Below are 25876 nucleotides of genomic sequence, written 5' to 3' on the forward strand. Positions count from 1 at the left end.
GTGTATTTGTCTGTTTATGGAGCTGATAATGAGTTAATAAAAACATAATAAAAATAATGTATCTCATTTGCAATGATGTTTGGCTCGTAATGAGGAAAAATCTTTTTGACTTTAGTCAGGCATGTCATGCTTTCAACTGTTTACTGCAACGGGAGCAATTTTAACAACTCAGGACCAAATATGTTTATGAGAGATGAGGATTAACAAATACAGAGCAAAGGAGCAGAGAAAAAATGATGTGCAATGTCACAGTAATGCCACTGTCTTCAACAGGTGTGGATGTATAACACCATAGTTACATTATTTGCTCACTGGAGTACATATGAAATGTATGCACAGGCCACAGTTCCTCACAAAAGCCTTGAGGCAGTTTTGTCATCACAATCATTTTGAATATCCATTTCATTTCAGTTGTATTCATTTCAGACTCTGCTGTCTCTCGCCACTGTCCACAGAGCAGCTGCTAGATAGGGACATTCACTCTTGTGTTCATCTCTGGGACAGAGGCAAGGAGATGGACAGATCAATAAGAATACAGCGTGGCAGCCAGACATATTGAAGGCGGGAATAGCTGCAGGTGCTTTTGTGAGCTCAGCATAAATCAAAAATAGAAATGTTACAAGCTAAAGCTGGGCTTATGGGAGGTGGGACTGCCTTTGCTACGGCAGACAGTATGCCGATTTTGTGTTACAGGTGGGACTGTTGTGATTTTATCTTTTGTATTTTTATTGATTATAAATTAGTAACTAAAATAGTAGTACTAAATGATTAAATGATTCTTTGCTTTTGGTTTTGGACCTCTTGTTCTGATGGCTAGACAACACATGCAATCTGAAGATGGTCCTTTGGCCTCACAGAAACTATGATAGACGTTTGAACTATGTTATGACATTATTTCCAGAGAACAGACAAACATAATTGACAGGCAGATCCATAATCAAGATCCTTTCAACTATTGTTTATATAATTGTTGATAGAAACAGGGATCACATTTTGTCTCCAATTTTCCTGGCATTCAAATGTCACTGCTGAATCAGTGGCAAAACACAAAGACATTAGGAAATATCATTACTCAGTCTTTGGTGAGACGGAGTACCGTTATGCAGCCGCGCACGTCACTATTTGACCCAAACAAAACCTGCGGTTAGCCAACAGATGTTATCATGCCCAGGCCCTTTCCTGCAGGAACAAAGGAGAGCAGTTCGTTATATTCTGCCCCCACAGCTTAAAAACAAACAGTTGTAATGAAACAAAAAGATGTGGAGATTGGTGTTTCAAGGAAAACAGCGTAGAGGCCTAACCCTGGGGTTTTTGTTAAGATACACTAAGACTGAAGGGTGCGTCAGTGCTCCATCTTAGCGTGTGTGTGTGTGTGTGTGTGTATTTGGCAATGGGGAATCATCTAGCTTTGATTTTCTTGGCTGCTGCATGCTTTTGTGAGGGTGCAATTTAATGAATAAGCACTTTTAAGATTTTGATTTGATTTGATTATGTAAGCTGTTTTTAGTTCAGCCACCTCCCTTGTGGTCTGAGTTCCAAGCATAAGGCACGGGACATGGAAATTACCTTGTATTAGCAGGAAAGTGTAATGATGATGACGTTCATCTCAGAAGGGAATCGCTCGTGACGATGATGGTGATTAGGATTGCCATGATGACGACAGTGTTTATGAGGAGGCATACAAACAGATTAGAAAGGCTTAGGCTCAAAGAGGGTGTCCCCTCACGCGCGCACACAAGCACACACATGCTTACTCACATACCTGGCTGGATTTATGAATATTATAGACTTATACTGTATTACAATACCAGCTAATGCTTGTAAGGGTACCTGTGAAGGTAAAAGAAGGTCAGTGACGTGCCATGATGTTTTTTAAATAGTTGTTTTTTGCTGAAGACAATGTTGTGGTATAGAGTTAAGTCATGTTCCGACAAAATCTTTCTAGTGCAACACGAACATCTGAGTTTTCTTTGATAATTGTTTTCTTCTACCTCTCTTTTGTTCAGCATTACTGCTGCATTCTGTCAGACTTACTTTTCAAACTCACTCAATACATCCAAGCTCCTTTTATGAGCAGTGTTTAGTCTGCACATTTCACCTTGTTCTGTATTTATGTATGAACTGGCATCTCGTGAATGCAACTGTGCAGTGCTTCCTTTGAGGAAATACAGTCCCACTTGCACAACCTGAATTGTTATGCTTCTCATCCATCCGGTAAGACAGACTCTCACATGCAGACCTTGCAATAACAATAACACACTCGTGACAAGACAGGAATTAACACAGACAGAGACAGTGTGTTTGTGACAGCGCTGAATATACACTTTTATTTGGGACATACTACCAATACTCGCCCCCTTTTCACATTCATGCCACCAAAAGCCTGTTTCTTGTCCTACCAAAGGGTTGATATCTGGGTCACAATACTGTAGTTTGTAGTTATAGTTACATGCAGTGCATGTAGGGAACCCATGCAGCACAATAGAAAGTGTAGATTTATTCTCCTGATGCTCAGTTCAGACCCAGGCATCCACATCCTCAGATCAGATGATTTACTCTTTAGTTGTTCCATTTTGATCATGTCCTTAATGGCCCTACTTTATCATCTTTCTCTTCAGTGAAATAGAAAACACTGCTCCAAAGTGCTCCTCTGCATATCCCCCCTCCACTGTTTTATTGGTGCTCTGTATTTGCATATTTGTAGCTCTTCCACAGGCCTGAGTTCGCCATTTCTTTTACACCTCTTACCTTGTTCTTTGTCTTGATTTTTCTTTTTACCTGATATTTTAATTTTTCATAATTCACATTTGGAGAATGTTAGTTGTCCTTTTTTTTATGACTGTCTTGGATATTATTATACTTGAGTTACACGAGTGTCTTGTAAGCCTATGTGGGCTGCGCACCTTGTTGTGCAAGACACTATAATAAAATTATTATTATAAGTGTGTTGGTGACAATATCTAGACATTGTAGTCCAGCTAAATCTCAGGATTGTAAATATTTTGGAGATGATGGATCAACACATGACAACAAACATATGAAAATATTTTAACCTTATGGCACTTAGCCAGGCATGTCCAAACTATACCGTGAAGGGCCGTGTGGCTGGCTGCAGGTTTTTGTTCCAACCAAGCAGCAGCACTCCAGACTTGACTCATTTAATCAACTGATCTCAGCTGATCAGTCTTCAGACAGTTGATCGGTCAGACTGTGTGCTCTTGATTGGTTGGAAAGAAAACCTGCAGCCACACGGCCCTTTGTGGAATAGTGGACATGTCTGCTCTTAGCTGTTCAGACATTTACTATCAATATGTCACATGCACTTTCACATTAAACTTGACAACAGACTGTAAAATTGAGGATGGTGATTGGCTAGCCTTGTCACAACAAAACTGCACGGACAAAAAATCAGGACACCTAAGACAGATAAGCTTTCAAGTTCAATGTGTAGGCTGCAAATGTTGACACAAAGGGTTAACAGATTCTTCAAACTCCTTACTGCTGTCTGGACATTGAAAATATTTGCTCAAATGGGGAGACGTACTTGAGAAACTGCATATGAGGACATACCGTAGTATTATTAAGACGACACTAGTGTTCCTTCTGTATGATTTGTGGAACAGCTTAAGATGGATTACCTGGACTGTGGTCAGGGCACCCTTGGTGCTCACTGGGAGGGTATCCCACACACACACACACACACACTTCTTCAGCTCTCACATAGTCTCAAGTCTCACCAGTGTAGTGATGTCATCAGAGTTTTAATGAGGGATTACGCTGACATCACTGGGAGTGCTGCCAAGTTAAACCTATTAGCTCCACCATGTGCTTGGGGTGCACTACAGCTAGAAATGTGTTTGATCATGTGTAAAATATAAGAGCCTATAGTGAAAGTTGTGCAGTCCATGTGCACCCTTTCCCAGTCATCATGCATCCTTTGATTTCTCCATTAATGAGTCAGTCCAAAAGCATTCTCCATTTGTCAGCCAAGACAATGCCTTTGACTTCTACAACTGAGTGTCTACTGTGTGGTGTTGAGTTAACAGCAGATTGTCAAAGAGCTTAACAGGAGAAGCAGCTAATGATTATACGCTTGGATACTTGTCCATTTGTTTAATGTTAGAGTTTTGTTGTGCTGATCTGTGCCTTATTTGGCACAACATATATTATTTACAGAATCCCCTTTGAGATTAATGGCTAACACTGTGATCACATTTGGCTTCGACAAGCACAGGCTACTTGGCTATCTTTTTTTTTTTCAGATTATGAACCCCAAACCAAATAGCATCAGCCTGGATTGCAAACAGTGGCTTTTGTTGTTTGAGCCACTGGTCTGGTGACTTTGTGTTTGTGCTGCAGCTAACTGTTTGTGACAGTACTGTATGTGGGATATCAAGGACTACCGGAGACATCACTTACACTTTATTGCTTTTCATTGGGGTATATTAAATTGGTTTAAAAATGTTGAGATACTTGAGGCGTATACTCTAACCCCATTGAGAATGAACAAAGAAATATTTTTATCTTTCTTTTTACAGTTGTTTGTGCATATTTTGTTTAAAAAAACATTGGGAATGGAAGAAATAATTAGTCATTTTATTGATAAATTATTATATTATTCAAAAAGTATTATTATGGTATTTGGAAATGAATAAATGACAAAAAATAATACTCCTTGGCTTCAGCCCACTTTAATACTGGGGGCTGTTTTGCCAGGTGAGAGTTGTCTGAGGACTGGCTTCTTTATGCTGGTCTCAAAAGATGGCCCTCATATTCACACTATCCAGCATCACTGCAGCTTTACAGTAACGCATCACGGCACGCTCATGTTTTCAGCAGCAAGATGACACCCACTCTTACAGTACACACATGCACAGCACAAGTAGGATAGTTGATGGGCTTGAGCTTTCTGTTCTCCTTTGTGCTCTGGCGAGTATCTGAGGTAAACAATGGTTCATCCAGCTTAAATCCACTTTCCAGTCTGTGAGTCAGCTAGATATATAAATAGAGCACAGGTATGTCATGCATGACTGCTGTGAAATATGAAGTGGCTGCTATGAATAGTTAATTTCTTGGCATGAGCCACAGTCACAGCTTGTTCATGTAGCCTCTATCACCTCACTCTATCTCTGCAGCTTTGACCCTCTTAAAGCCTGCTGTCTTTTTCATTTTCTCTTTGCACAATCGGACGTCGTGTCCCCAGCAGCTACGTGGTGATTGGTTGTCAGGACCTACCTGTCCTTTTTGAATTCTGCCAGATCACCATGGCAACCACATCATAAACATGAATCCAGCAAGGGACTGTGAAGGCAGGCAGGAAGTGAGGCAAAGGAATTGCTCCTTGACACAGCTGTTTTCAAGCAACATGACAGGCTGAGAGCCGGCTCACTTATGCCAATACATACATCTTAATTTCCGATCTATTTTCGACTCCTAATTATAATACATTTGCTGATTTATAAACTTGAAAACAAACATCCAATCATTTTAATCACATTCAATGTTCTTGCAACTGCATTGGAGGGTGCAGTTGCCATGGCACTGTGCTTCAACAACAGCTTAAAGCCCCAGTTATTTCTTTGTGGTACACTTTATATTTATCATACTGTATCACAACGCTGCCTGTTGTACACGATTCAATTTAAATCAGTTGATAGCTGGGGGACCACCACCCCCCCTCTTTGTTTGTCTCTGGACAAAGACTGGCAACAGATGCACAGCTGAATTAGCCTCCATTGTTCCTCCTGAAACTTTTAACTCCTCACAGTCTACACACAGTAGGTATCTGTGTGGAGGTATATTGCAAGAAAAAAACACTCAAAGCTGTTGCATGTACATCATCTTCTTAAGTAGGATTATCTTAATCAGTTTATCTGTCTCTCGATCCTAACTGCTGCCCTTTTGTCATTACGCTAAAGAAACCTCACAGTATGTGTAGAAGTGCAGCAGAGAACAGTAATTCTTCTGTGAACCGAAGTACCAGTGAGGCAAAGCTCAATCTCTAATGTGCTGTGGAAGCAAAGCTCAAATGACAACACAGGAGCTAGTAAGTAATAAAGCATGGTACTGAATCTCAATGTGTCTTGGTAATGACAAAAATGTGTCTGTTGTGTTGACAACTGAAAGCTGGCATTAAATTCCTGGTCAGACTTGTGTTGTAGATTTACTTATTGATCAAATTAGTGATTACACTGATTTGGTTCTACATTCTGAACATAAAAACTTAGAGTTATATTACAACTAAACAAATGCATACCTTGGCCAAGAAACTGTATTTAAATTGCATCACTACTCGATCAGAACTAACAATGGAAAATTTAGGGGAGGAAAAAGTGATACTAGCATCTAATTTTTCACCCCTCCCTCTGCTTTGTCTTTCACGTGTCATCTTTAACTGACTGAACTTGCTGTTCATCTGTCTCTCATGTGTCTTCACTGCAAATTACCCAACGTCCCCGTTTCCACCCCCTACCCCGACCCATGTGTCCCAGTCCCAGTCTGTCAGGCCACTTTGTCCCTAAGCCCATAACAAGGTTTCTGACACTCCATAAAGCCCTCCCTCCCCGTCTTTTTGGCTCACTGCCAGTCAATTAGTAATTTATGCACTTTTGTACTTAACCTATGGAGTCTGGATCCCTGTCTGCTCATTTCAATATTAGTGTCATTTTCTGTCAGGTAAAATACAGTTAAGGTGTGTGGGGAAATGTGTTATTTTTCATGCATAGTTCATTTTTATGAATTATTAGCTATTGTTTTCTAACTGCTGTTTTTTTCAAGGTGTCACTGAAAAAAAAAGAACAGTATTAACCACACCTAGTATTTGTTTTGACTGAAAGGTTATGTAACTTGCATGTAGAAGTTTCAGTATTCAAATAGCCTACAGTGGTTCTGGTTTTATGGCTTTGTACTTCAGGGACATTGAATGATGACAGTCGCATCATCACCTGGCACTCAGTCACAGCTCATTGAAGGCGACTGACAGCGTGTGGCCGGCTCGGCACCCAGGCAGACATATGCTTGTGTTACAGGTTGTAAGGTTGTCTGTGTAGGTCTGTGTTACATTGTCATATTGATCCATGTGCGTTTCATCTGCCTGTGCATGTTGCGGTGTTTGTGCCTATAATCAACACTGTGTGTGTGGGTGTGGGTGGTTGTGTTGGTGTGCTGATGTGGTGATGCTCAGATGTTCAGTACGAGTGTAGAAGCCATGTTGTGTCTGTCGCTGCATCTGTGACTTTGACAGGCTCCCTGTCCACCCAGGAGCTGTTGTCACATGCTGGCTGCTTCTGTCAGAGCTGAGCAGAAGCCGTAACTCCACAGAGATTCACAACTCGGCCGGCGTGTTTGAGATGCTGCTGGTAGTTGTGCTCAGGTGCATGTGGTTTCCCTGTAGGGAACACTGCACCCTGCTGGCAACAGGACACCATTTAGATTTAGATTTAGCAGTTACAGTGATTTAGATTTTATCTTGATATTGGTCAAGTGAAAATGACAGAGCATGATAATAATACATGATAGTCATCTCATTTCATCTTCAAAGACCATAGATATTCACACTGAGTTAGTGTTGTTTCACTTGCAGCTCTTAATATTGTGAGACAGTTGTACTGTATGCTTCATTTTCAGAAGTTACTGTAGTTGTACTCATATCTGCTTCTGCTACTGGTTTAAGTCTGACTTATATTTCTCATATTGCAAATTACATTGCTGGCCTTAGAGTCTTTATTGTGGTGCTATGCTCCCCCTAGTGGAGGACATCAGCTAACACCAAGGTTGACATGTGAGATGTAATGGGCCCTAGAACCATTTAAATGTCATTTAAATGGAACTTAATAATAATATAACATGTAATGACAGCTATCTTCATGGCCTTTGTTTTAGTATTTAGTTGTTGTTGTTCTTTGTTTTCTTTTTTGTTGATGGGGGGTGCTCCTTAGCAGCTTGTTTGACATACAAATTATGTATTAAAGTATGTATTCTAGCTACATGAAGCAAATTCTCATTCCTCAAGGCTTAATGTTTTTACCGATACTGTTACCTGTTGCCCAATTGTGAGAGTATATTTGGGAAACCAGTATGTTTTAAACTCATGTCAGAATAGAGTGAGGACTTGTACTTATGCTACACTAACACTTGAATTACATAACTTAACAATGCAATAAATACCACGCACATAAACACCTTGCATTGCTTTTCATCCGAGGTGAAATTACCCTTCCCCACTGAACATCTCTTGCTCTGCTAAGAATAGGCCTGAAGATAAATTCAGTACAAAATAAATCAGTTTTCACTGGCCAGTATAATTGAACTGGGGTACTAGCACAACATTACCCAGCAGTGTACAGAGGATAACAACTTCAGCACTAATTGCAGTGGCGCCAACTTTATTGTTGTGATGTGCTACCTCACCCTCATCATCACGCCAGTCCAATTCCAATTCATCATACAGCTTTAACTGGAATAGATTGAGACAATACATCTGACATGATTATGTAACTTTGCAGCAAGTCTACAATGTCACAGCTCTCGTGGCTGTCAATACCGACATGTTATCTGGGAGAAAAGATAAATTAGTTTGCTCTACCTCTGCACTTTGCTCCTCCCTCTCCTGCATCTCTCACACACACTCTCTCCATCTCGCTTCATCTTTTCCCATGTTCAAGGCACACCCACGGCGAGCCCTCTCCTCGCACACCTCCCTCCTTCCCACTGTGATAGCTTTGTCAGGCTCGTCACTCTTATCTGTCCTCTCTCTTTCTGTTACTCCATCTGACCCAACACAAGTGTATGTGTGGTAGTGCTTTAAGAGCATCACCGAGATGAGTTTGCCAGTGAACTCAGATTATCTGTCTCTGGAGAGGATAGCCCGCTACCGCCACGCCTGCTCCAACGGCTCGCCCTATGCCACCAACAAGCCCATCGACATCAAACCTCGTGGCAAGAGAGGGTATGGCTGATTTTTGTGGGAGAGCATGTCAGGGAGTGGGCCTTCACCTAAATTTTTGTTCTCGTACTGTGGATTCCTTGGATTTGTTTTCATTTGGAATGATTTTACATTTTCTGCATTTTTTTTACATAGTTAAATAGTCTGTGCTGTTACCGAATGTTTTTGCTAGAGTTGCTCTGTAAAGTTATTGTCCAAATGCTTGCATGTGGTAGCTGAGTAAATTAGTCTAAATGAAGTAAGATGTTGCAGAAGGAAAATTTGATGAAACTACAAACATGCTAGTCAAGCTTGAAAACTGTTTTTCTAGTTGCTCTTTGTGTGTAAACTGTGATTGTAATGTGCAAATGTGTGTATTAATGTGTTTGTATGACTTGTGCACATAGAGTGTGTGCATGTGTGTGTCCTCTTATCAGAACATTAGTTGATGAATAGTTCCACCTGGACAACACAGAACTGGAGCTGTGTTCATAACTGAGTGTTGTGTAAATGGCCGTTGCTTGGCGGCTTTGCTGTGTTGTTAGAGCACTGCCGAAGCTGTAGTTCTGCTGTTTACTCTGCCTGAAGTGTGTGCAATTGTGTGTATGTGCGCACATGTTTGTGTCTCTCTGTGTGTTCGGAGAGAGGCAGATATTCTGCTTTTACAAAACATTGTTAAGAGCGAGCTAAATGATAAACAGGTTCCATCTAGTCATGGTCTAAAACATCAAGGTGTTCAGGAGGACAGGTCCGTCCACTAACCAGAGTGGAGCGCACACTAATCATCAGAGCACTCTCTGCCCATTAAAGCTCACACAGAAAATGTTAAAACCTTGTTAGTCCTGTTTTTATACAACATTTCTCTCACTAATATGTACTCTGTGACCCCAGACAAAACTGAGATGTGCTGTCATCTGATGTACATCTGTGCCCACTTGACTGTTTTTTGTGTGTCTGGGAGTATGTGTTTGTGGATATACATACAGTACTGCATGTGTGTCAGTGTGTGTTTGTGCCTCTTTAGTACGTATTTGAATATGAAGCAGTGGTAATGGCTGGTGGCATTGTAGACATATAGATATAGAGAGAGCCTTGTCAATACTGTGGACCAGCCATCTGTGCTCGCTGCCTGCTCCTAGGTTAAGTGCTATTTATATCAGCAGTTACTTTGTATGTTTATCTGCACCACATGAGCCTGGTTCATGGAAAAAGTTTTTTTTTTTTTTTTTTTTTTTTTTTTTTACAAAATCAATAATTTTGTCAATTATTATGATCACTTGATATATCCAGTTCATTTTTATGACAAGAATAGTATTTATTTTAACACTAGATGGCAGTGGTGTCCCTCTGAGTTACATCGATCACATCACAACAAACTGTTCTTATTTATGTTTAACACTGTCTGAAAATTGTGTTCTGAAAACAGGCAACATATGTATTTACTTCTTCTGGTGATTATTACTCTCATTCTGTTATTGAATCGGAACTGATCAGACAATAACTGATAAATATATCATCAACACAATAAGGAATATTGTCATGTGCTATGCATATGCAGCTTACAGTGCCACATTTTATATGACTGCACTTGATTGTTCTTTGTTAGGAAATCTGTAACATCAATATGAGACCTGATGTCCTTACTTCCCTTACTTTCCCTTACTTATTGTATGAAATCTGTACATTATATCCCTTTGACCTTGTTGTTGTGTTGGGTTGTTGTTTGTTGCAAAATGACTTGTATTAATCAGAAAATGTAAGTTTTTATATAAACTGTTGTGTCCTTAATTGCATACATATTGTATATTGTTGAGTTTTTATTTTATGTTGAATTTATAGTTTGTTTTGGGCTTGGAGGCAAATTCAGCTAATGGTGATCAGTTGGTTCATTACGTCTTTGTGTCGTACACCACTGTTTCCAGTGGATGGCAGTGTTGCAGTTAAATTCTCATTTTATGAGAGTATGTGTTTATATGAATGGATTAATGCACTGGAGCTGCATTCTATTTTACAACAGCTGACAGCGAGACTGTCATCACATCAGTTGTATATTGGTTAGGTGATTAGTTACTGTCTTTATAATGACATCATTTGTCTAAACGGTTGATTTCTTAAATACAGTAGCAGACCTAACATTGGGTTGAGAATGTTTGCAAACTTCTCTCCATGTTATGTTGGTTCCCCAGTTTTTTTTCTTTCTTTGACCACATGGATATGCAAACCGTGGTAATAGGATTTGTTTCACCACTTTGACCATGCTTCTGCCGTGAAAGCATTTGATACACCTATTCAAGTTGCCATATCTCACTTTTTAGCACTCAACACAACACAACACAATTTTAGCTGTTTTACGTATAGCAGCATAAAAGATAAAAACATACAAGCCATCCAGCCTGCAAGTGAGAAATCAGCTGCGCTGTCCAAGAGATCAGTTAGGGGTGGAGGGCTTCAGAAGAGTCTTTCATTTGTGTCCATTCTTGGTCTGGCATGAAATTTGAAACTGATGGACACATGGTGATATGGAAGGAAGTCGACCTTTAAATCAATTCACACAGTCTGTTTTTAACAACTTCCATCTTCAGAGTAGTAATGCAGGGCCTGGTAAATGTGCACATTATTTTTTTTTATGCTCTTTGGAGTGCGTGTCTTTGTGTGCAACCTCATCTGCATGTGCAGGAAATTATCATATCATCTCTGTTTTGCTTTTTCTGCTGCTCCTCCTCCTTCCCTTGTGACGTAAAAGCAGAGATATACTGTATAATCAGTCCATGGTTGTAATGAGCAATTTACTCATACTCATGAGGCCTAGAGGTGGGTGCATTTTATTCTGCTGCTCTCTATCACTTTGACCCATTCAAAAGACTAAAAAGAACAAAAGACCAGTGTACTCAGACTGATGTAAACCTCGTACGTCTGTGGCCAGTTGCATTATCAATGGCATGTAACTATTTTCCCTGCTTTCAAAATAATGAGGCAGCGTGTGTGTGTGTAGCAGCCATCGTGTGTATATAATGCTCTTGATCTCAAGTTTGGAGCAACAGCTGTGGACCAAGCTCATATTGTGTCCTTTTTAGTATCAAATGTAGTGTTTTCGCCGGCACATAAGATTTAGAAATATTCTAATGAAAGATGATGCAAGAAATTAGCTTCTGCAATGACACTACTGTGTGGTAATACATGCTCAAGCATGCACATGGATAGTAACAATCAGGCTAAAATGGTACATGGCATATGATGTCCTCTATGTCACCAAACCTGTTTTATTGTTCATTATCTATTGTTCTATGTGTTCTATTGTCCTCATACCCTTTTTTACTTGTCTTGTCTGTTTTTCTACTTTTACTTATTGTGATCCTCCAGCCTATGAGATACAAATATGACTAATATGCATATTAGAGGTAGAATGATTAATTGGTTTGACCAATTATTAACTTTAAAAATCCACTGTTGGTCTACCATAATACAATCAGTCCATTCAAAGACGGAAAGCTTGCCTGACTTTGCTCATGTGTAATGGACAGCTAGTACAACTATCTGCCTGCTTGAGTGCTATGATGACGTCTGGCCTCCACAGACTCCACACCTTTTGCACAGATAGGACCACACTGGTGATTCCATTTCATAGCCAGAAAGGCTGTGCTGGTGTTTTTTATGTGAAAGCACATACAAATCAAATAACCCATGGTGTCTTGGGATAATAAGATAAACAGAACCATTCTGTCTAGGTGGATGCAGTAATAATAAGCCTCCTAAGAGAGTGCTGAAATTAGTTTAGTTGGTCCGCACAATTCACGGCTGTAGTAAATAAAATTTGAGACCATGGGGAAAGACACACATTGCAGTTTAATACTGTCTTGTCTGTTTTTAAGGTTAGTACAGGGTGTAAAAATTGTAAGGCTGGTGTCTGGCTGGTGGCCTTAAAAACTGTGTCAGACTTTGTTATACATTTTCGCCACAGTGGCTTTCATCAGATGTTTAGGTTTTGGAGATAGACTTTATAAAATGGAAACTAACACACACATACTGTATATATACATACATGCATTATACTCAAATAAACAAATGAGAAATTATAATCATATGAATCCCATACACATCTCTTACAAAATGAAATTCTGAAATAGTTACTTTGTCTCTACAGTCTGTTCAGTAAACTGACAATTTAGTATATTAAGCATTAGACTGTGGATTTATATAACAGGCCCAGAGGATAAATATTTATTTAAAATAGCTTGTGGCAATCAGTAGTCAATCAGTAGTAAAATTAATTTTGTCCTCCTTTCCCTTCAGATCTTCTCAGTTCCCTCCCACACATTAAATTCTTAGTTTGTCACCGAGTGCCAATACATTCTTAACTCTTTGCTGTCGATCCAACTCCTGCCAAAAAAGCACAGGCTATTCAGTAAATTCTTGGTTTTCTCAGTTTATAGCTGAATCATGCAATGAAACTCACCCAACACCATCTTTGCACACTCTCCCCAGATCATAGGCATGCTTCAGCTGTTGGTTTTAGGTTACTGCGGCAGCCAAGTGATTGACACTTTAGACGATTGTTAGGATTGCTGGGGGATACAAGTCCCACCCTTCAAGGAATTACTACTACCAAAACAACCCCTCCCACTCCAGGCAAACCAGCGAGAAAACAGCGAGACAGAGAGAATAGGATAGTTGTATAAGTCAGAGAGAGGGACCCAGTTGTAGAAAGACAGAGAAAAATAGACAGAGGTAAAGAGGGAGGGGAAAGGAACATGGGAGGAGATCTTATTTCCACCAGTCAGGAAAAAATACACAGGGACTTGAAAGAGAGAAGCAGAGTGAGAAAGAGTAACAGAATGAGTGCATGGCTGGATTAGGAAAGAGGAAGATCACATGCTGATCTGGCAGGACAGATAAGTGCAAGTGAGCGCGCAAGAGAGAGAGAGAGAGAGAGAGGGAGGGAGCAACAGAGAGAGGAGGAGAGCAGGTAAAGAACCTACTGTCAAACGATCGGAGCTCGAGAGCGGAGCAGCACTGTGACATACTGCTGGACAGAAGGTTTGATCTGACTAAACTAAGGTTTGCTCTCAAGCTGCTCGGCAGACCTGACCGCTCCACTGGACTGAAGCTTCCACTGGATCTCTTCATAACCAGTGAGGACTGTGGTTAGACCACAACGGAGGGCTGGCCAGCGGACTCCAGGTGGCCCAGAGGGTGTGTGTGTGTATGTGTGGCTTTATGTGTGTGTGTGGGTGCTGTCTACACATGTAGTGTGTGTGGATGTGGAAGGAAAAGCCAGACCATGAGTATTATCCTTAAACCACGGTCGCGCTCTACCAGCTCATTGAAGAACACGGAGGGAATATGGTAAATAGATGGGGAACTTTATACTGTTGCCAATTTTTCACTGTCATTCCTGTTGTGTGTTGCTCTATTGTTTTCCATCTTTCTGAAATGCTTCTCCTCTGCCGTGCTAGCTTTGTCCCAACTTCTTCCTTTTCATCTTTTGTCCCTGGTGCTTTGAGCTGCCCTGTGTTTTTTTGATCTTTCAACGGTTTCCTGAATGCCTTCATTCTTCTCCCATCCAGATGTCTTCCTTGATTCACTGCAGAAAACTCTGTGTATCCTGTACATGTTTTTGTCGTTTTTATGTGCAAATCATGTGCTGAAGTCATTAGAATAAATTGGCCCTATCCATACTGTAGCTTCTGCAAACCGCACACTTCATCAGACTAAATCAATAACGACATGACACTCAGTGTTATTGTAATGAACCTTGTGGCTTAACCTCAGTGTGCTTTTATGAGAATTCACCGTCTATTCCGCTTGTAAAATAGCTCAAAACACAAGGTTGTTAAACAGCTAAGGCATCATCCATTGAGGAATGTGTTGAGTCGCTCCTCTCTCCACATGGCTTCAGCGTAATGTAGGGTGCAGAGTGCAGCGTGCAGCGCCTGGGGCACGACTCGCCCTGACCTGGCCTCCCTCTCATGTCTCCTCCCCCCTCCTGTCTTAACTTGTCCTTCCCTGTCAACACTCATTTGCTCGGTAAGAAACTTCCCTGTGAGTTAGCATTCACAGTTCTTCCACTGTGGTGCTCTCAGGCAAAGCTGGAAAAAGGATCAGAAAAAGCCCTGGACAATACACAGTGTCCGTGTGGTGGTTACAGCAGTGGGGGGGTGGGGCTGGGGCTGGGGCTGGGGGTTGCTGCTCCACAACATGTGTCTGAACCCTGTCGGACCTCCCTGCAGGGTTCACAGTGTTCTCACATTGTCAGTTTATTAATCTGCTCTACAAGGTCCCCAGCAGGAAATGACGCTTGTGTGAAATGAAGACGTATTAATTAGGTCTTTGAGGGCTGTAGTTTCTCTGAGCAATGCTGATGACAGACACTACGTGATGTGGTTTGATGTAGAGAGGGTGTAGAAGCATGGTGTGGCTTTACCTAAACCTGATATTAGTGTTAGAACTGTGTGATGAATGTAAATTTTTCTCATGTGAAAAGCTGAGAATCTGGCAGTGTTAGGTTCATATGAGCCATCTTCTTGAATGGCTCCCAAACAGTACTCAGCTGGACAAAGCGCACTGCCTGCTCCATCTGTCCTGCCCTCCTCTCTTCTGTTATTTACTGTTTTATCAAGGCTTCTTTCACTAATTCACATCATTGCTTTGTCTTTATATCTGTCTACTTGAGGTTTAAAGTAGATTTGTTTCTTTTTGTTAAAGAAGTTGCTTGTGGGAGTGTTTGTGCAGTGTATGCGTGCATAATCCAGAAAGAAGTGAGTCTTATCTCCCTCCCATGATGAGCTAATTCTTTCCAAAAAACACAAATATAGTATTTTTATGTTTGTATTTGTGTCTAAGCTGTATGGTTGTGAGCTTAGGTGTGTCTCTGTATGCTTGTGTAAGTGCTTACGTACTCATGTGCATTTGAGTGGGCAATTCCCCATGTGTGTGTTTTCGGGTGTATATTTAAGACAGTATCGTGGTCTGGGTGTGTGACAAGTGCCTTTTCCTGACCAAACTCAAATGGACCCCACTCCACCCTTTCATGTAAATGCAGCTTTGTGTACAGAGACTTTTGAGTGTCCACCAACATGTTAGCTCAGTAAATATGTCTAGACTTTTAGAAAGGTAAAGGATTAGGTAAAGGGAGTATTGGTTGTTTGTGAAAACCTCTTGGCTCCAGACCTACTGAAATGCCACTTACTTCAAAACGAGGAGTGGTATTATGGTGTGCTGAGATGAAGCCTGGAGAAGCGGGGAATGTGTGACTTTGAACTCAAGTGTTTGCATCTGGCCTTTGTCAGCTCCCAGATGGGCATCTCAGACAAGCAGTAAATGTGGAAGGTTACGTGTAATCTGTCCTCTCATAGGGCTCAACATAGTGTAAGTTATCTGACATATTTTTCCAGGTTTGACCTTTAGTAAACCAGACCTGAGATGACAAATAGCACTGAAAATAGGTTCATACTTAAGTGGACCCCTACGTATAGGAGCAGAACTGGTTTGCTTTGCTTTGTGAAGTCATATGACACTGCATCGCCATGCTGATCTCTTTTGTATGTGTCGCATGTGTCGCATGATTGAGTTTTCTGAATGGCACAGTGACAGCTAGCACTGAAGCAATGTCACATCTTACGTGAAGGATTCTCTTTGCTTATACCTGGCAGGGCAAGACAGACTGAATGTTGCATTGCTGTGGGTGTTGATTTCAACGTGTGTGTAATCAGGTGCTTCTGTTGATGAGTGAACGTGACATACATGTTAGAAAGGGTGTGTGTGAATATGAGCCAGATAGAACGTGTGGTAGTTATCAGCGAGTGGACAGCCACTTATCTGCTTGGCCTTACTGGCCTGTGGGCACAGGCTTCTTCACAAATTGTTGTTCTGTATCCTATGTCACATGTCTCATGTTATCAGAAGGTTGGATATAGTTTTGCCTTGCTGACTTGTCTCACTGCAGGGAGAGAGCAAGGACAGTGTTGAGTGTCAGGTCCATTCAAAGGGAGTATTTCACAGTTACCAGAAATATTAGGTCACATATCTGCTGCCTTAGTCAGAATCAGACATTTATATCAGGTTATTTATTCATGAAATGTTTCCCAATTGAATTTCCAGAAAATGTACTACTGTATGTCACAACATACAGTGTATTGACATAGCAGTATAACCTAATTACCCCTACAACTATAATGTGATCCTGATGTCAGACTTATGTTACTGTAACATTGTTACAGCTTAAATGTGATTTTCTGATCTCAAATGCTGCATTACAAGACACTGTCACATTTGTGTCGGTGTATCTGGAGCTTGGTATTGTTTGAAGGCTTTGGAGGCTTCTTGTTCATCACGGAAAGAAAGAAACTGAAACAAGTAAGAACAAAAACTCCATCCAGATGCAGTACCATCAAAAGTTGAGGTACTGCATCTATAGCTTGATTTATATGACTGTTTTGGCAGAGTGAAATGGACAACAGATGCCTCTAAATGCATGCTCATCGCTTTCACATACTGTACTGTTTTGATTATCCATCAAAAACTCACTCACTATCCACTGTAATCACCATACAAAATATATTGGTGTTAATGATATTGTAATATCTCACTAGCAGGTGGTGATGTCACAATACTAAATATAAACACTACTACACATTTAGTTTAGTAAATCAACATTGCATCATTAGAGTATGAGCAGAGTATCTATTTTCATCTAATGTCTCTGGTGGGATACATCATTCTCTTTTAAAAACACATTATGTATTTGATCACCTATTCAAGTGAGCGATGTTGTCACAATATACCTTTAAAGTCAACAGTGGTATAATGATGTAAAGCAGACATGTTGGCTCTGTTACCTTACTGAGACCAGGCAGCTTTTCCCTTAGATGCCACATGCCTGTAATATATGTGTCACTGAGCCCACTCTGCCATCTGCTTTTCCTAAGCGGTCGGTTGCTGTTTTACATGGAACATAATCAAGGATACCCACATACATGTTCAGGATTGCACGCTGACACTCTTAAATTCATGCTTGGGGGGGCCACTGTCTTCACAATCCAAATTAAATAAGAGACGCTTGAATGCTCTCACAGACATACACTCATGCAGGTCCGACATGCCTTTCCTTGTCTCTCGTCCACCACCTGCCCTCCACCCCTCTGTATCCTCCTCACAGCCTTCCAAAATAAATCCAGTGTCGTCTTCCCTCTGTCTGCTTCAACACACAGCCCTCTTCTGATCCATACTGCTCTGCAGATTGTTTACCATAGTTTTTAGTAACTCTCTCAGCTCTGTCCCAGTTCTAGTGAAATGTGTGGCATTTTTCAAATGCTTTACATAAACCCAGCAAAACTCTGCACGTCTATGTACTGTACTTGTTGGAGCTTTTCTAATGAAGCAACTCTGTAAGATTGTTGGAAAACAGAGCCTCACTATGCACCCTTCAGCTGATTATTTATCAAAGACGCTTATCCCCTGACCTTTTTCTCCAATGCGTCTCCTCGCAGCTCTGGCAGGTCAACGCCTGCAGTGTTTATAATTGTTTGAATGACCCAGGGCTGAAAATAAGTAAGTCATTGATCTATGCAATTTTAATGTGTTCAAGAGACAGACAGACGGAGAAGGAGAAAGTAGATGAGCACAGAAGTGATTGAAAGCCAAAGAGAGAGAGAGGATAAAAGAGCGTTGCTGTGTCCTTAAACGTGCTGTGTGTAACCTAGCACTGTCCTAGAGTTTGAAGTCACAAGTGCCAGGAACTCCATCTACATTAGTATGTTTCCTGGTTAAAAGTATAATTACTCTTTCATAGTGAATTTGAGAAAAGGCCTTTTTTCCTGAGAGCGTGAAACTCTACTCCTCTGGGAAACTATGTTCGTGCAGGCCAACCAGTTGTCTACTTGTGTTTCTGCAGGCAACTATACAGTAGCTAAATAAACTTAACCTGTGCCTTTCCGGGCATTTATCTTCATTTTCCACCACTGAACCTTCACTGGACATTTGTGTGTCAGTGACACTGAGCGTGTACAAAGACGAAAATATGTTGGTGCAGAAATTAATCTGGTCAAATATCTAGGTTACACAATAAATACATGTTGTGAACTCTGATGGTTAACAGCAGGAATTAGGTCACATTCAGTCTATTCAATTAGATGTTTTGTTTATGCTGTAAATAATTTGGCTCCTTAAAGGAAAAAGAGTTTGCAAACTGCTTTCTGATCCAGATTTATTTTGAGCCTCGGTCATATGCACAAATGTTAAGTAGACTCAAGTTTATGCTACAATTTGTTGCTCTAGCACAGGAGATAGATAGATGTATGATGAACAGAAGCTGAGGGCAACTGTTAGCATTGATATTCAGCAGATGGGATATCTGGAGCAGCCTGGAAGAGCTCTACATCATTCATCCAGTGTTTGTGCCACAAATATTTCCTTGCTTGCAAATGATTATATCTCAGTTAAGGATCACTCCCTTTTTGGGTAAACTGTGGTTTCCCATTGTGTCGGCCTGGATTGCTGGATTTACCTTGCATCTCAGTAATAATCCTCTTGTGAGTTCAGCTCGTGCGTTTTGTTGATTCTCACAACAGAGTCACAGGGGTGTTGACATTTTTTTCTTTCCTCCCACTATGATGTCAGTGCTGGTGCAATACCTCTCTGATCCAGCTGCAAAGATTGTTTGTGTCATTCCTCAAAAAGGGCTTGTCTTTGGAGTCACAACACGCACGCTGTGAGAGGAGTTGTGGTATGTGTCAGAGTTTTGGCCGAGAATCAGTGTAGGTTGTGACGTCAGAGTAAGTGTGACAATGAACCAGACGTCAACATATGCTCTTTTTTTTTTAATTTCAACACTTTCAGTATCTGTCATCTTTGTCTCTGTCTTGTTCACATAAGTGTTGCACACGCCTGTACTTACTTATCACGCAAAACTTTAGAGAACAGACTGACCTGTAAATGCAATGACAATGTATAAGTCAGCGGTGTGAGTCTGTGCTTTCTGAAATTCAGTAAATATAACAGATGGATCGTTTGAAGTGATAAGAGGGTGTGAATTAAGTGTTGTTTCTGAGAATGTAATTGTATGTGTGAAGGTAAAACTGGTTTAGAGTGACATGGTTTTGATCTGCTACTAAATATAGAGACACAGACTGAGAGGACTCAGGGACAGAGATTGGGATGTAAGATAAGACTGACACGACTGAGGAGAAAAGTTGCTGGGGTCATTCTAATTCACATAGTACTTCTCTGTCTGCATGTCAGTGTGTTTTCCTAAGACCTAGTTAGAGAAGGTGATGAGGACAAAATGATTGTCCTTCCCTGAGTCTCCAGGCAGACGGCCAAAATATCTTATTCCACAACTGAAGCTCCCACTCATTTAGCTGCTGCTACACAGAGATCTCAGCGAGATAGCATAGCATTTAAGCCAATTATTAGTTGTGGAAAATATGCCTGGCATGTTGTTGTGGCTGTGTCAAGTCTGTTTTCACAAGCACAGAGAATACTCATTGTGATATGAGAGGAAATGGTGTGTGGAAAATATATAAAAAAAAGTGTTGAAGAAATTTTTATTTCCTTAATTTTCCTATTTATTCTACACTTTCAGGCATTTGCACTTAGAAGTCATTGTTCTACTCTCTTTTGGATTGTTTATTGGAAAGTTAATCAGGAGATTTTAGGTTTGTTGTGTGTTAAAATGCAGCATTTCTGAACTCAAACCATGTAATTCATTGACTTTACATTGAATGGACTTTGGGGTGTGTCAGGCTGTGTCTGTGGTACGGCCTTGGGGCAGGAAAACCCATCATAATGACTTCTTCCTTTTTATAATCTCTCTTACAAAACATTCACAACCCATGAGCACAGTCTCCTCTATTTTCACCACCAAAAAACTTGCTGAACACAATTCAAAGTAATAATATCCTGCACCTTGTTGTTCAGTGAATCATATGTTGCTGAGAATGTGAAAAACAGTGAGGAACACGTACAGACTCAAGACTGAAAACAGGAAGGGGACTGCAAGGAGAATTAATCTTTTCTCATTGGGCAAAGACATGAATGTTTTAGTTGCATTGGAATGTATTTTCGTCACCATGTGAACAGAAGTAGATGAACACTCGTTCTGTTCGTAGCACATCTCCTGCTCGTCCACATGCATAAACACACAACGCAACAACAGGAAAAGGCTAATATCGGCAGTGTGTCCTGCACAGGTTGATGCATGAATAAGATTGGGTTACTGTGAATGTCTGACTATTTCCATAGTAAGGATGATGATGATGACAAATATGTATTACGCATTGCGCTGAGGGGAATCCCCCCGTGACCTTAGCCTCAACGCCAGAGGGGATTATGGGATTGCTTGGTGGCCCTAGCAATGAGGCAGATATCCCTGGTGACGGGCATTAGTCATCACCTGGGTGAACAATCACCTAGGAGACTAAGGAGCTCATTGTGACACTGCAGTGGGAAATGGTGTCAGTGGTTTAAAAACGCCTTTCAGTTGTGAGTCAGTGGCATTGTTAGAGGAGAGGTATTCCCTGCGGCCGTGTGCACAGTTTAAGCAAATCATGTCGCTTGTGGTTGTATGTAGATGGTTTTGAATATTGCTGCATTAGTTCTGACTCTTGGTGATATGCCAATTAGTCGGCCACCAGTCATAATCTTCCAATAATCAGCCAGGTAATGAGTGACTGGCTGATCATGAATCAAGGTCATAAGAAAATTTCAGCCAACAGCGCATGAGCGTATGATGACTCCTGTAGTGCATGTCAAATCATTTTGAATTTCATAGCTCATGACCATTGAGCCAATTTATAGGCTATTCTTTCATTGATTGTAGGTTTAATTACAGTAGTATGAGTACTTTCTGAAGTCACAAATAAGTCTCTAACATGTAGTTAGTGTTAAGACATAAAACCTGTGATTTATCGAGACATTCTGTAAATAAATAGAAAAACGTCTGGGGGAGTTTGATTTTAGGTGACAGTCTTATATTGGCACTTGAAATAATCGAAGGAAATTTAGAGACTGTATCCTTCTCTATCCTTCAGTGTTGCTGTACCATACATTTTGACTCCACAGCAATAGTGTTATTGATTAAGATGATTACTAATGTTGTTTGACCCGTCAAATATCATCAAAAGATTGTTTAAATTCTGCACTAAGACATCTTTGATTATACTGCTAAATGAAATAGTACCAACTGTGCATTGTCATTATTCTAACCTTTGTCCTTATGTCTTTCTCTTCATATGCAGTTTCGATGTGGACAATGGCACGTCATCAGGTCGCAGCCCACTGGACCCGATGGCCAGCCCGGGCTCAGGCCTCATCCTGCAGGCCAATTTTGTCCACAGCCAGCGGAGAGAGTCGTTCCTCTACCGCTCTGACAGCGACTACGACCTCTCGCCCAAGTCTATGTCCCGAAACTCCTCTATTGCCAGTGACATGTGAGTGCATTATGTTTGTTATGCTTCCACCCGAACCTTTGTAAAATGCACCCAAATGCTTCCTATTGTATTGAAACCAGTTAAGTCTACTTTTCACTGCCTCTCTGAATCTGTGTCACGGCTGGGTGTTTATCAGACCAGGTCCTAAAGCTGCCATGCAGATCACTTGGCCCCGGTGGGAAGTGTGCATGACCAACAGCTGACTGTGTAGTGTCACATCTATTCTTAGCCACATCCAGTAGCGCAAACGAGGTGGTCAGTGACAAAGGGCCCACAAGCACAGTACATCTGTCTTTGTGCACTTAATTTAATCTGTTTAAATTCTGCGTTCACTTGGTCATCCGTCTGTAAAGCTCACTTCAGACATGATAACAACACACTCAAATCAGCCAGCATCCTCTGGATCAGTGTATATGTTGACAGCCGTTTCCCACACTATGGTGGCTATCCTGTTACATTTACTGTACACTTAGTCCTACAGGAAATATGAATATTGACTAAAAATCTGGCATTTCGATCCAGGACAAGACAAATAGACAAAAGGATGAAATGTATGTCCTGCAGTAACCTTAGACTTCCTCCTTACTGCTGCTGCTTTTTGCTCTGTAGTATTACCCTAACCTTCATCGACCTACAGTATGCCCCACTATCCGGTTCCCACGTTAAAAACCATTATTACAGTGTTAACCTTTATCCTTTATGCCTCACTCTTTCATATCTTTTTTTCTTCTGAATTGCATATACAAGAGATAACTAGGGAGCGGAAACCTCTGTCATAACAGCTCTCTTTAAATTCCTAATAATACTGTACAGCTCCATTACCAAGAAATTTAAATTGTATTGCTTGACAAACAGAGTTTGTTTTTAAAAGGTTTTAGAAGTAGGTGAAAGATTAACAGCCATCACCCATCTCATTGTTTCCACCTTGTCTTACCGATCTTCTATCTCTACTCTCATCTTTCCTCTGAATACCTCTGTCTGGCAATAGGTGATTGTCTCCTTTTTTGACTTTTCATGCCAGGCAGGCATGTCAGCTCACGTGCCGGTGGGTGTGTGTGTGGCACGGCTGTGGTCCCGTACAACGTAGCAGTAGGCAAGAGCCATGATGACGCAAACACACTCCTGTCACCTGAGCAAATGTTGACAGTGTGTGGCAGTCGTAACGTAGTTTGGAGGTCAGCGGGAGTCTGACTCAAAGTTTACAGTTAGAATTCCTGTAGAGGGAGCATAACTGCAATACGTGAGTAGGGGCATGTCCAACAATAAACCGCTTCAGTCCCGTTGCTGAAACCAGAAACTGGTCTTGAAACTACAACACCATTGTGAAGCAGGGCCTCAGCTGTTAGCTGATGTGTTGAGTAAACATGTCACTGTGACTGAGTGCATCAGAGGCACTGAAACTAATCTGATGTGATGCCCCCCCCCCCCCTATTCCTCCCACCCCTTTGACCTTTGCCGAACATGAACACAGTCTTCTGTTGTTGAATGTCATTGTACTATAGACCTGCATCCAATATTAAACTCTGTTTGTTTCTTCCAGTCATGGTGACGATATGATTGTAACGCCATTTGCACAGGTGAGTGCTTGTCCCAGCTTTGTCATCTTGCCTCTGCATTTAATATGTTCAGAAATGTATGAATGCTGTATGACTCAGACATAATCTCTGATGTCCTCAGGTTCTTGCCAGCTTGAGAACTGTACGAAACAACTTTGGTGCATTAACTAATCTACAGCAAGACAGAGCGTCTAATAAGTAAGTTTTTCAAATGAAAATGAAAATCTTTCTTAGTGGGAGGAGAGACCTTGTCTCAGGCAACAGTGGTAGCAGCATTATTTGACCACACACACTTCATGACTAAGACGTTTTAATAAATAAGTGTCAGTGATATGGGTCATGCACATGCTGCACCTGCCTCAAAGGTATCCAGTGCTCACTCACAGTTTGGCTTTGCTCGCCCTCTGCTGTTCGTATTCAGTACTACAACAACACTAGTATTATGTGAACGTACTGTATGGTGCTTCTCAATATGTGTGGAATTTAGCAAAAAGAAATAAGACTTCTTTAATGCTTCGAGACATTTAGAGAGTTTTAATAAATCATTTTTAAACAACTGATTGTTTTGTTTTCTGGGAACGAAACATCACAGTGTGTGTGTTTGTTTCTACCATGACAGGAGATCACCCATGTGTAACCCACCACCTATCACCAAGACCACCTTCACGGGTATGTACACAGTGAGAGGGGAATGTCTGTGTCTGTGTCTGTGTCTGTGTCTGTGTCTGTGTCTGTGTCTGTGTCTGTGTCTAACACTGTTACTGTTGGCTATCATAATATGCACCAGCTAAACATGTAATAAATGGTTCATAGTACACTGTAGTGGGGTAATAAGATGTACATTACATTTTATTTTTATTACTACTACTATAACCTCTCTTTTTGGCACTTTGAAGTGGCACCTGCTGTATAAACAGATAGTGATTGACAATACAGTAAATAGTGTATAATGTCTCCACAAAGAAATTATAGCAGTTGACAAACACTATACATGTACATACTGAATACATAAAATTGTTCTTATATATGCTTATAGCTGCATTATTGTGCAATTCAAACCATTTTCTTTTTTATATATTGATCGTGTTTACTGCATTAGCAGTTGAAATTATAGTGGTAGTAGTAGGATGCACTTTCTTACTTGGAACTGGAGAGATAAGAACTGATGTAACAGTGATGTTTTTGTCTATTAGAAGATGTGTGCATGGCTGATATGTTGGCAAATAGACATAATGTGCAGAAAGCCAAAGAACAGGATCCATAATATCCAGCATGGTCAGAATAAAAATATGGATGACATATTTAGCAGAGGATGAGTTATTTTGTGCAAATGAATGGAGAAGAGATAAAAGGATAGGATCACTGGTAAACCAAGACCAAATATGTCCCTGCTGTTAACTGTTGTTTCAGTATTTTCTGTGAAGTTTGGAGGAGTTCGGCTCTTTTGTGGGTCATGTTACAGACAGGTTGCGATGAAATCTTTAGTCAGTTCCTGAAAAGTAAATAAAAGAGACAGTTTGGCAAGACAAGTCAACATATACTGATTGTCTGTTCTTATATGGCACTTTGCAAGTTGACCGTCATATCCTCCTTTTCTAAATGAACATTCTTAATCAGTGAATTATCATTAAATTATTTTTCCAATTATTGTCATCTCAAACTTTCTGGCTTTAAGTCAACAAGCTTCAGTACTTCCAATGATGTCTGTGAAGGTGTGGTGACAGAGACAAGCCAAATAATCTGTGTTAAGTTTTAGTTTACACAATATAGCTACCATGAGGCTGCTATGTTTTAGCAATTTATAGACAACCATGGATTAATCAGTGCTTCCTTGATGTACTGTCAGGCCCTAAGTGCAGTTGTACTTGACTTCGATAGTCACACGTGCTGCTAAACACCAGACTAGACGCATTCCACTGCACAGCCTGTCTGGCCTACTTTAAGGTGAGTTTTTGTCCAGAGGAGGACATGGG

At 40.8% G+C, this 25876-nt stretch overlaps 1 protein-coding gene across 5 annotated transcripts in view; it reads left to right on the plus strand.

The window, feature by feature from the left end:
- The window catches only part of pde4d (phosphodiesterase 4D, cAMP-specific), a gene marked incomplete at its 5' end in the record, with an annotated part of 145242 nt that overhangs the window by 98990 nt on the left and 20376 nt on the right, over positions 1 to 25876 (plus strand). For 3 of the 5 annotated variants that reach the window (XM_083979112.1, XM_083979113.1, XM_083979115.1), the window contains 4 exons: positions 22156 to 22347; positions 23888 to 23924; positions 24025 to 24101; positions 24523 to 24572. In XM_083979112.1, the coding sequence (XP_083835238.1) occupies positions 22156 to 22347; positions 23888 to 23924; positions 24025 to 24101; positions 24523 to 24572 (356 nt within the window). Of the gene's footprint in view, positions 1 to 13565; positions 14267 to 22155; positions 22348 to 23887; positions 23925 to 24024; positions 24102 to 24522; positions 24573 to 25876 lie in introns of those variants that run through there. The other 2 variants (XM_083979114.1, XM_083979116.1) reach the window with 2 other exon arrangements.

This window comes from Trachurus trachurus (genome assembly GCF_905171665.1).
Source record: "Trachurus trachurus genome assembly, chromosome: 9".
NCBI classification, from domain to species: domain Eukaryota; kingdom Metazoa; phylum Chordata; class Actinopteri; order Carangiformes; family Carangidae; genus Trachurus; species Trachurus trachurus.